Raw genomic sequence first — 12,662 nt, forward strand, 5'->3', positions numbered from 1 at the left:
GTTTTCGAAGTGAAAACGCATAGATACCAGCGATTAGTACCTTATATAGGAAGCAATACATGCCTATTACTATTTATATTTAGGTTTAGAACGCCTTAAAATATCTTGCACTAGAGGCTGCAATTTTCATCCATAATAATATGTAATTAACCCAATAATAAATATGCAAGTGAAATGCCTTTAATTTGTTTGATATTTAAGGCATTAGCCTTAAATATCAAACAATTCTATAGCTGCCTATTAAGGCAGCTATAGACAAACATAATATCTAATATTTGCAGTAGCTCTAAATCTGGTTTTTGTCTTCCTTTCTCTTCAAACAATAGCTATTTCAGATTTATAAACGACGATCTTTTTTTCTAGCATGCCAGTTATTCAACCGAATCAAATCGAAATAGATAGGTAATAGACAACAGTAGTCTCGTCTAACATTAGGTTGTCACATGGTTTCGTTGGATTTTCTTTTTTTGTTTATTTAACAAATTTGAATTTAAAATTAGTTCCATTCTTCACAATTTCAGCAAAATAATAAGGTGAAATCTCGGACGAAAGTATTTTGCTTTCGAACGAAGCGTTTCGCAATATGATTTTTACAGTACATAAAATTATATAGGTACCTACGTCTAAATTAAAAAGTCATTACTTACTTGGTAGACGTTTTTTATTCTCGGTAACTTCAGCTTTCTTTTTTATTACTATGCTCTAAAGGGAAAATGTATTAAGCCTATAATAATAGCAATTTTCGCCACTCAGCGCATGAAATGTCGTACGAAAAATTAAGTTAACATGACTAGAAACTAGATATATTAACGCCTTCGGCTATGATACTAATTGCAGTATTTCTCTTGTTTCAGTGTCAACATTTTTACCCCAAACATTATGATTTACAAATGGATATTATGATAAGAGTGAAGTGTTGCCAAGAAACTAAAAATCCAAAGTGACGAAGTGCCCCAGGTGTCTGTAGTGCTGCGTTCCGTTAGTTTCAATTGTCCAGAATGTCAGACAAGACCACGTCGTCGGTGGGCCCGAGGAGTTTCGAGACGATATCAGAGGAGGACTTTGCGTCGCCGTTCGAGAAGTTGTTGGGTGACGTGTTGCCGGTGGTTCCTACTATAGTGAAGACGAATGCTTCGAGCACGACGGTGTCCAGACTAGGGGACGAGGTGTCGGGGCATCCGGGAGCGGATTTGGAAGCGAAGTTGACCCGCTCGAAGAGTCTGAACCAGAGAAGGAACAGCAGCAATGGCCTGCTCAGCTCGATTCCCCGGCAGCTCCGGCTGTCCCTACGCGGCGTCCGCAGCGAACCCTCCAGTGTCAAAGATATACCGACCACCAGGAATGATAGTGCCCTCAACCTTCTTCTTAAGTGAGTAACTATTTTATGTTTACAATTCTTTCTTTAGGTTCACCTGTGACGGGTGTCTATCTGTCGTTCTGTCTATCAGTAATCAAATTTTACAAGTTAAATTTCACTTATTTCCATTTGTACTACTGAGTTGAAATGCATTATTATATATTATAAGCGACCTGATGGTGCACCTAGGATGGTTTTTTATCACGTGTTGTATGCAACAATAATGATAAAATCTCTCTGACGGCAGAAAAACTTGTGTCAAAAATGTCATTTTAGTAAAAAAAACTTATTTACTACGATATTGCGTGAAATTTATATTCTGTCCAAGGATGTTAAAGTATATGATTACAAAGTTATTCGTTAAGACATCTGAATATCTAAAAAATTTGTGATTATTACATAATAGGTATTGATAACATTAGTTAATATTTTTGTCGTCAGCACCATATCCGGCTCGAAGGACCATTTGTTAGCGCAGCAGCCTGAATATAGGTTGTGACTGAACTGTATTTATAAGGCGCTGAGTTTGTAGATTAGAATTTATTCTTTGGAAAATGGTGCGTACAAGATGTAAGTTAGTATAAGATGGCGAGCGACAGAAGTCCGTCGCGGCGCCTCCTTTCCATGTGTTGCCAGGCTTTGGCCGCAACAATTTTAAACATTTCTAGTTCAGTTATAGTTCTAGTCCCAGCTTATAGTCTATACCATATATAGTTACCATTTAATTTACGAAATAATTTGAATTTCATCGTACGAAATGACTTATAACGGTATTTATGATTCGCTTGTCAAATTTGCGTAAACTTCTCTTTCTAGATTGCTCATTTTTGTAAATTGCCTAATCTAATGACTAACTGAAAATTTACACAAATTGAGTAAAACTTATGATGAATTCAGTCACGCGTCTGACGATTTCTCATAAAAATTCCAATTGGAAAATGCAGAGGTCAAGAACAATGGCGCCCACATGGCTTCATCGCTATTAGCCAGTGGTGTAACTACAGGAAGGCTAAACGGTGCCGTGCCCGGGGCGCCCAAACTGATGCCCCATCAGTTTGGGCGTTCTTTGTTTCTAAACAGCTACATTTTTTTGCCACACACTCATCATTTCAAATGACAAAAGTTAGCTTATATGCGATGGGGCCTTAGATCTTTTTTAAACCAGTCTCATTTGTGCAATTTTTATTCTGTCCAAGGATGTCAAAGTAGACTGATAGACGACTGATAAAGTTATTCATGAAAATATCAGAATATCTATGAATGAATTAGTTATTAGTAGTATTAGCGTAGCGTAACGTAGTTTACTTTTAAATTAATCGTTTGATTACCACCTGCTTATTTAGGGTTCCAGATATTTTTTGCACTAGGGTTTTCAGTAATCTAGCTACGCTACAGCTTCATCGCCATTAGTTATAGCCAAGACTAGCAATTATCTTCTGTCTCGCCTTCCAAGGGACCTTTGTGATTTGAAACGCATAGGGTTTCAATGAATTTGCATTGAAGATGTAGCCTTCATTACAACTGACATTATTATAGAATCGGAAAGTTTGCAACTAACATAACTACCTATGTAGTGTATAGTACTATATCGTAGGTCTAAGTGATAATAAAGCCTCGACAGCTGTTAGACGACGTCAGCATTCCCTAAGAGGATTGACGACAGGTGGGCGATCATAAAACCAGAGCCGATTCTTTGAAATGCAAGGCATTTTTTATGTAAACCCTTGGCTGCGGGTGTCACAGCCGAGAATACAAGTAGGAACACGCAAATATCCCCTAGAGAACAAAAATATATAGAGGATAAAATGTCTCATATATTGACTAATGGTAATGATATAAAGGAAGTAAGCTCAAGAAATCTATAAACCCTTGAGGGTTAATTACAGCGCCCTCATCTCACATATTGCTTGCTGAAAACATCGTAAAACTTTACGATTCTCAGTAAGAGACATTTAACAAATTGCTTAATAACTCTACTACATACAGAGTTAATTATCAAAGCTACTATTTCCAATTGTGCTGAATATATTTTCTAACTGCTCATCACTTTCTCTCACTTCTCACTTTTCAGATATATACATTTTTTATTACGCTTTGAAGCCTTTACAGAGTCTAGTTAAAAATGAAACTTCAAACGTTGAAGATTCCAATAGTTATACGACCAGTCGCATATCTAACTTCTACGTTCTATCTATAGGAATACTTTTGTAGCCTCTTAGCTTCGCTATCTTTTCTTATACCTCAGTCGTACGACATCGACATACGTCACATGCGACATAAACGGATATGAATTGTTCATATTCTAGGACGGGAACCACAAGCTACAATAGTTGTTATAAGTTAAGTATTTACTAGAATATTCTCGTGAAAAGCAAACTTACACGATGCCTCTCGCAGGTCGACCAGCAGGTATTGCAAACTTTCTCGCCATATGCAAAATACTGCAGGAAGGAAACGGACGTCGTTATTTAAATACAAATCGTAATTTGCAGGAAAGACCGCACCGACCGACAACAATGCCTTGACGGAGAATAGATGTGCTAATGTCATCCTGTGTCTAGAATCGATCGATGTATCGATAAATCATTGCCCATAAATTATTTCACTCGCGATGCCCCTAACCATTTATTGGTTCGTTAGAACTGAAAGTGATTTAATATAATTTTGAATGCTTGTCATGTGTGATGGTGGAGATTTTCAGGAACTCAGCGTGCCTAGTTACGTTGAAGTAATATTTCAAAAGTTTTAAAATACTCTCAACATTTCAAAAGTTTTAAAATGATTCAAAATATTATCTATGTTAACTTTTGTATCCTGTCATTCGTAAAAAAGATAAAGCATACTTTAAGCTAAAGTATCGCACTTTACAATAATTGAACTTGACAGAACAAGACAAAAAATACTTTACCTTACCTGTTTTGTTAATAACAGGGATAGTCTCACGAAACAAAATAATAGACTGGTTTAACATGATTTTTCAAACATGAAAATAATCATTCGAATTAATTCTTCGTTTTACACGCTAGCGGTTCTTGTCAAATTATAAATAATAATTTAACAATAATTTTAAATAATTTTACCTTGTTTTCTATCACCGACCTTACTAAATGCATACATAATTTCATGGTCTGAAATCCGAACAACAGCTGCAGAGAATCTATTGTCTTTTGTCTCGTTCTTTCTGTGTCACCATTTCCTCGCTCACGAACTCCTCGTTTCTTCGAAATAATATATTATTCACAACTGTAAAAACAGTGAGTCCTGTGTAGCGAAGGTTCCGTAGTAAAGTTCTTATAATTCTGTACAGACAGACTAAAAAACTCAGTCTATACCGAATTATAAGACAGAAAAGTGGAATTAATATATATTTTTAAATCTATGTGAAATCTGTAACATTCAGAATAATTATTAGGTAAGTATGTTCGTTACACAGCTGTCTTTTCATAACTTCCACTTTTAAAAACCGTATGTTCACAAAATGGAAGTTGAAGGGGCAAGTTAAATAAAAAAGAATAACTAGATGTTACATATTAAAGTCAGACAGTATTATAAATGTTAACAAATATTAGCAAGTTGTATCTAGTTATATTCAATCAGATAACGCTGAAAGTAGTACGATATTTCTTTATTGTGTTTGTTTATTTAACGTGGCCCTGTGAGCTTATCAAAGTTGATAAGAAAAACTTTGCACATTACGGATAACGCGACACATTTACATCTGACTGCGGCTAATATAGTATGAAGATAAATTACATTCATAAGTATGAATTGAGTTTAATATATATTAACCGACATATACTCTATATCTCCGTTAATAAATCACAAGTGAGTGACCGGTATTTCTATTTATTGCGTATAGTAAGTACCTATGTTATCGTTATAATATTTGTTCCTTGGATGAAATTTTAGAATCTTTGGTCTGCCCACTGCCCAGCATATATTCGCTAGCAGCAAATATTAGGAAAGATAAGGAAGAAAAGGGATCATTATTTCAAGAGGATCCCTTCAACACGTCACAGCCGAGAATGAAATCAAGAACACGCTTACAGAGAAAAAGACTTGAATTGCAAGAACAAATTACACAAGAAAGTAGTACTTCATTCAATTAATTTAAATTCGATCATAAAATTCTCCGCACGAATGCACCAAGAACGCACCGAGGACAACCACTTCCTCTGATTTGTGAATTATATCTACTAAAACTTTAAATTAAATTTATATTAATTCGGACCTACTTTATATTAAATTAGCCGCAGCTCGGAGTTCCGCTTCTTTGATTAAAAATAGTCTATGAGCTAGTACAGGTATTCTACCCTTGTACCAAACTTCACTGAATTTGGTTAGATAAATTTTGCGTTATTGTGTTAATAGGCTACTAACGTACCCTTTCATATCTATAAAAAAAATTGTAGGTGGAAGTGGAATGTAGTTGATGCACTTGTTATGTGTTTATTATATTTCAATGTAATTGACCCAGCTAGGTGTAAGATTTAGATAAGTAGAATAATCGTGTAGATGATATTTATATTATTACAATAATTCTTAACGTTATTAAACAGGTTTTGATATAGAACAGTTTGTAAAAATTATCTTCGTTACTCTTATTAGAAGTTTCCTGAAAATAACGCATTTTGAATCGCGCTAATTGATAAAAAAATTAATGTGATTTTCGAAAATTTCGATCAAGCTTTGGATGTCTTCAAAAAACAGATACATCTGTCATACATGCTACATCAAAGAAGTAACTGTTTTGTTACCACCTTAGGTAGGTATATCTCAGTTAGTTTTACCGTCAGTGAGTTATTTCAGTATGTGGATCATATACCACATCTCATACATAAAACGTGGAAACGTTACGAACATTTTTTGACGTATGACAATGGGTTGTTGTTCTCATTGCAAGATGTATTAACCTATCCTGTAGACTATACAAGTTTTAGCACCTCTGCAGTATTTTTGGAGTTTGGACAAAACCAAGAGTTCACCAACTAATCCAGTGATTTATTAACTAAATATATCAGACAAATTATATTTGGGAGATTTGTATTGTTATTTTTTAGAAAAAGAAAAGTGTTATTTAAATAATATATGATGATGGTGACACTTGACATGATAATGCATTTTGTATAATAAATTGTGATGAATTGTTTACAAAACACGGCGAATTCACTTGTAATATATTTAAAGGGTGTTGTCTTTACAAAAAAAAACAACCCGAGTAAATATCGAATCACTCCTGATAATTCGAATTAAATTCATGTAAGTATTCAAAAGTAAATATACAATATACCTCTACAGTACCTCATTAGAATTATGCAACTACCTGTGTACTTTATTCGCATACTTTCATTTTAAATTTAATTCAATGAAGGTAAATCCTGAAAACGGACATTACATAACAATATGAGTATTTTGAATAAATTACGATAAGATGTATCGAAATCCTGCCTGTATTTTGGGAAATGTCGAAAGTAACAGTTGCATGAGTGACGTATTTTTAATGTTACGAAATGATGACGATCTTTATATGACTATGTAGCACCTGAACAAACAGGTTTGAGAACAATCACGTAGACATGAAAACAAGTACGCTCTGTAGATAAATAGTAAGAAAGAAAGAATTTATTTATTTGTGTATCATGGGTACCTACATCAAATCACGCATGAGTAAATTTTATAAAGAACATTCTTTGAAAGGAATTGACGAAATTCTTTGTGACGACACGTGTTTTGTTCATTCGTGGTAAGCTTATTTGTTTCAAAACTAGGTATTTATATTTCTACCTACTACTTCATTTTGGTTGTGGCCTTCCATCTCCCTTTGTCTTTGGCCTTCTGGGTAAAAGATTTTTAAAGACAATCGTTCCTTTGCTATCTAAGTATTCCTGTGGATCTCTTGTATTGTGGGTTGTTGGATCTGCTCAGAAGTGGTTATAACTTTTTTAGTAATAAATGGTCATGTTATCTCGAGTTGAATAATAAAAATACTTAAGTCTTTCTTTTTGTACCTAATAACTTTACATTTTATATCCATTTTGCGACGAAGTATACTACTCGAATGTTTTTGTTTAGACAAAAGAAAGTTCAACCATATCTATAACCTTTCTGTTGGTTGGCAACAGAGCATAATAAAATAATTTATTAGTATTGTTAATATGTGGTAGGTACCTTACTTTATTAAAACCAGTTTCATGTCAGACTCATGAAATATTGATAACATACGTTTCCGAGAACTGTGATGCAGAATATATCGCGAAACGATTGTTAATACGATTGTATACTGTTCAGAGATGAATTTTCATATTTATTTATTTATTAAACATAAACATCAGTCATTATCTCTTTGTAAACGACTGGACTTGTGTCTATGTGTGTCATAATAGAAAATGAAATTCCTTTGTTATTTCGTTTGTCACTATAAACACAAAATAGTCGTAAGAGCCATCCAAAGGCGCTTAGGCCATTTGTGCCAACTCCGCCATTTTAAAAAAATTGCAAAAAATGGCTCGACAATCGATTTTTATATGTTTTTAGAACCTGCTCCCTAAATTTCACGGGAATCGGTTGATAAATGCGACCTCTAGAGGAGAACACACAGACATACGAAAGCACTTTCGGCTATCGACAACAAGTATTTCCGATAAGCTGCATCATGATAATAGCCTAATTTTTTCAATTGTAAATTGTCGACAGATGACTTTAAAAAATCCTTCCTAAGTAGTTCTTTAGTTCAGTAACACATGGATCTATCTCTATATGTGTCTGTAAGAACAACAAATTTTCAATAAATTTTGGTATTTTGCTTTATTGTTGAGTGTACTCATAGCTTTATCCTGCTATTCAAAAATGTCAAAGAATACTCTAAAGTGTGTTTTGTTGGTAGTGACATAAGTAACTTTACTATATTTGGTATTAACAAGAAGCGATAAAACACATTTTAGCTTAAAGTATGCTTTATCTTTTTTATGAACAATAGGGCTAGTAAAGTAGGTTTCAATTCTTGTTTGATAAATCGCTGTACTTCTAACACAAATGACGTCATCCGATTATGAATCATCCTAACTATGATTCGTATAATTACCAACTAAAAATAATTTGTCAATTTGTCTCGTAATTATCCTCATTGTGATTTTTTTATATAACTTGATTGACATATAGATTCAAACAAGGCGTGCTTGAGTAAACAATAGTTAATATTTATTTATATGTACAATATACACCTACATAATGAAACAACATTAAGCGAGTCACATAAGGTAGTATGGCGTCTACATGATACCTATAAAATACTATACTACTTACTAAGTTTTTACAGAAATAATATAATTTTTCATAGAATATTCACGTGAAACTGTAGCTGTTTACGTGAAACGCTAGCGTGTTTTGTGGGAGCATTTAAAATAATTTATTCTTTGTTATGTTAATTAAGATCTAAGTATGAATATTTTATAAGAATTCCATCTTCAAAATAAAGGCCTTTATTTTTTTATTTGACTTTAGCCAACAAAAGTTAAACCCTCTCAAGATGGAATTTGCTTCTAAGAAGGATTTTAACTTTACATTTGATTATTTTTTGCTAATTCTCAATAATAGATGATGTCATTTTTAAAGTTAACCGTGGACCGTTTCATTAATTCTTTGTCATTTTTAGGTTATAAATATACGTTTAGGTAGTTTTTTCGAAGCTTGTTCATAATCAATATGTGAACTGCGCATTCCAGCTTATTTATTAAAGATGCCTTAAATGTATAAAGCCAGATTATTTTTCAGAAAAAAAGATACGTAAAACTATTCTCGATATCGTAAATCCGTGTCTCAAGGTTTTGTCTCTTATTATAACCGTGTTGAACAAATCATTGACTACAATGATCAATAAAGACGAACGACCGTCTATCCATATCTTGCTAGTCTCGAGTAATTTTGTCTCTGTAAATATATACAACGACAAATATCGAGGCCCACCAAGGATGAGTTAACCGTTCACATACACACACACAATTCATACACAACATACATTTACACACTCACAACATAGCATCTAAAAGTGATTTTATTAGATTTTAAAGTTTTCTATCGTACGTGTATAATTTGCCACACAAAAAATCCTAGGGAGAGGGATGTTGAGTAATCGCCGTCGATGCCTTTAGACGACCTGAATAAAATCTGATACCAGTATTTACAATAACATACTCGATAGCAAAGAAAGCAATTTAAACTCTAAATAATTATATTTTATTTTTAATGTACATGCCCCTATTATATAGTCCTACTTAGAAATGTATGTTTTGATTATATTTTTTGAAAAGCGCCTAAAAGTCGCACGTTTTTTATTAACTTTTTTTCATTTAATACCGTCGTTTAAAGGTTACATTCGTTCATTGTTTACAGGGCATAGTAACAATTTTCCTCGAGTCTTTTCCTTCCTTATGCGTCATTACATCTTTATTATAACTCGTGAAATGAAATGTTTTCAATTTCCTCTTGGAATAAATCTTGAGTGTTACCGGTATTTTCCCATTATATTCCACGAGTAATATGTGTTGCAATTTCTTTTACAGAATATAATTACGTACAACCACGGACGGTTGCGATTTATATGCTATTGTTACAGTGTTTTATGAAACATTTCATTTAAATCTAAATGCATATAAAATTTATTTGAAGATTTTTTTTGAAAATTTGGTGTACTGAATGTCTAATTTTAGTTTCAATTCCTTCATGAATAATCCCATAGCCAAATACAAACTGGTTTAATTTCCCGATTTTCCACCAGTGCTGCCATCTATTCAAGAGTAGCGAAGACAAAACCCAAACAGAATCTTCAGGTGGTTGTTACCGGAGTCGCGCGAGTGAAGTTATTTCGGACGCACGTGTCTCATGGAATGACTTGGCAACAGCGCTCGATTCTATTTCATTGAGGACGAAGTTCATCCCAAAATTGATATTACTCACTCATCATTGGCTCAAACGTTCGAATTTACGAATTTTTAGATTATTTTGTAGAAGTCATAGGGGTTTCAACTTTTATGTCATTTAAAACTTTCTATAGCGTATGCACTATTTATGCGTGTTCTAGTCACTAGTAAAGCAATGCGTGCACACGTCATTGTGTAAAACAATTACTTACGACCTACAAACCCCGTATAATAAAATGACGTCAGTGCACTGTCAGAGTTGGCAATAGTATTAAAACGTCAGATTTAATATTATGTAGAAACAAGAAGGGGTAAGATTTATCTCCCAAAGCCAAGCAGTTTTGGCACCAATCGAGTGACGCGATGGGATTTTGATTATCTAAACCTCAGAAATAACCATAATAAATATTATTTGTATCTATTGGACTAATATATATCATATCACGGGACTTAATCTATCAACCTATCAACCATATAATGGACTCACAAAAATATAATCGGTAATGGAGTTGACCATGTAATCAAGAGAATGATACTCACATGTCCTCTGTCAATTACATAAAGACTTGCTCAATATCAGCTTCGGCATTGTTTTTAGCGTTTTTAAAACGGTAAGAGAGAGCGTGTGAGAGGGAGAGTCTTCTTCATAGTTGTATTTCTCATGGCGGAGGGTCGTGATCATTACATGGTTTCCTCACGATGTTTTCCTTCACCGGAAGCAAGTTGTGGTAGATGAAAACTACTACACATGAGTCAGATTGGTATAGAAACTTATGTGGCGCGAGTAGAACTCGAACCTGGAACCTCTCGATCCTCAGGCGGGCGTCTTTATCATTACACCACCACCGCTTTAACTGTATATTTATAATAATTATTATTAATTCCGCAGCAGATAAATTTCCACATATTTTCAAAATGTACCTACGTGTATTTCACAAATTTTGTATCCCGACTAATATTATAAATGCGAAAGTAAGTTTGTCTGTTTGTTGCCTCTTCACAAATTATCTACAGGACCGATTGTAAACAAATTTGGTACACAGGTAGAAAAAAACATGGAATAACACATAGGATTTTTATCCCGAAATTCCCCCGGGAGCAAAGCCCCGGGGCGCAATTAGTATAAGACAAAGTATTATGTGATTAATAAGCACTTTATTTATAAATTTGTGGTCAAAATACAGTAGTGTTCTAGGAAGATTTGTATTCGATGCATCTTAGACCAATGAGCAATTGAAATATAATACTTCCTCCTTGAAGGTCATCTTTCTCGTTTAAACAATTTGTACCATCTGGACCAAAATAATACAACAATGAAGTTCAAAATCAAATGAGAATACGAATCAATCAGTACAATAATATACAAACAATTAAGAACAATAAACATGTGCCAAAGTTCTCTCTGATGATATTCAAGTTCATCCTCATTCACTTCCACTGTGTATTTTGTATCGCTTACGTATTTCTATTTTATTACAAGCATTTATTTTGTCCCTGTCACGATGTTTGTCAGTCTGAAATCAAATTTTGCTAGTTTTCTCATACTTCCAGTGTGTCCTACAGAGTTTAAATTTCCCACGTCGCTTCAGTTTCCGTGACAATGCATTATTATTATGATAAGTATGACCTATTGGTGCACCCAGAATCTGTTCTCAACGAGGGAACTCCTCAACGGTTTACAGCACGGACATGGATTTTTTGTCAGGCGATAAATGCCACAAGATCTCGCGACAATAAAAACTTGTGGCAAAAATGACATTTTTGTAGTAAAACTTCTATTAGAATATAATAGGTTCTTTGAAGACGTAACAAACTTACTTTTTAATTTATAATAGGTACTTAGTAGTTAATAGTTGGGATGGGTTTGACAATCAATCGATATGTTTTCTTATATTGTATTATTTTATAATCCAGACAGTCGAGAAATCGGAGACTGAGCTTCGATCAAATTTTGGGATTCAAATATGAATAAAAGCATATTAACAAACTTTGCTAAATGTGAAAGAGAAAAACACCACGATCTTCATTAATCTCATTCTTGTAAATGAAATGAGAAGTATCCGATAAGAATCGGAAGGTTATCCGTCTATCGATACTTTTCTTTTTCCTCATTACCTTTACCCTTGCGTTAAGGTCGTCAGTAATTTTACTTTGTTTCATTGTCAGTCATTAGCGCAATCGTCTAAAATAGAAGTTCAAGATCATCTTATTTTAATCTTGCTTTTTGCACAATATTTTTAGTTGAGTAGCTGAAAGAAATACTAGTTTTGTGTGGTCGAGTGTAGATGTCAATAGGTAATATAATACGTCTAGAATTCATCTGTCAAATCAAATCTCAATTTTATACAACTATTAGAAAAAAATGTAACGATTTAGCTTTATAAGATATC

General features: G+C 33.7%; 1 protein-coding gene across 3 annotated transcripts in view; it reads left to right on the forward strand.

Annotated features, from left to right (window-relative positions):
• The window catches only part of LOC128673948 (G protein-activated inward rectifier potassium channel 3-like), a 39,596-nt gene that overhangs the window by 14,673 nt on the left and 12,261 nt on the right, over positions 1-12,662 (forward strand). For all 3 annotated transcript variants that reach the window (XM_053752129.2, XM_053752130.1, XM_053752131.2), the window contains exon 2: positions 855-1,369. In XM_053752129.2, coding sequence (XP_053608104.1) covers positions 999-1,369 — 371 coding nt within the window. In that variant the 5' untranslated portion in view covers positions 855-998. The remainder of the gene's footprint in view (positions 1-854; positions 1,370-12,662) is intronic.

Source organism: Plodia interpunctella, chromosome 11 (genome assembly GCF_027563975.2).
Source record: "Plodia interpunctella isolate USDA-ARS_2022_Savannah chromosome 11, ilPloInte3.2, whole genome shotgun sequence".
In the NCBI taxonomy this organism is placed as follows: domain Eukaryota; kingdom Metazoa; phylum Arthropoda; class Insecta; order Lepidoptera; family Pyralidae; genus Plodia; species Plodia interpunctella.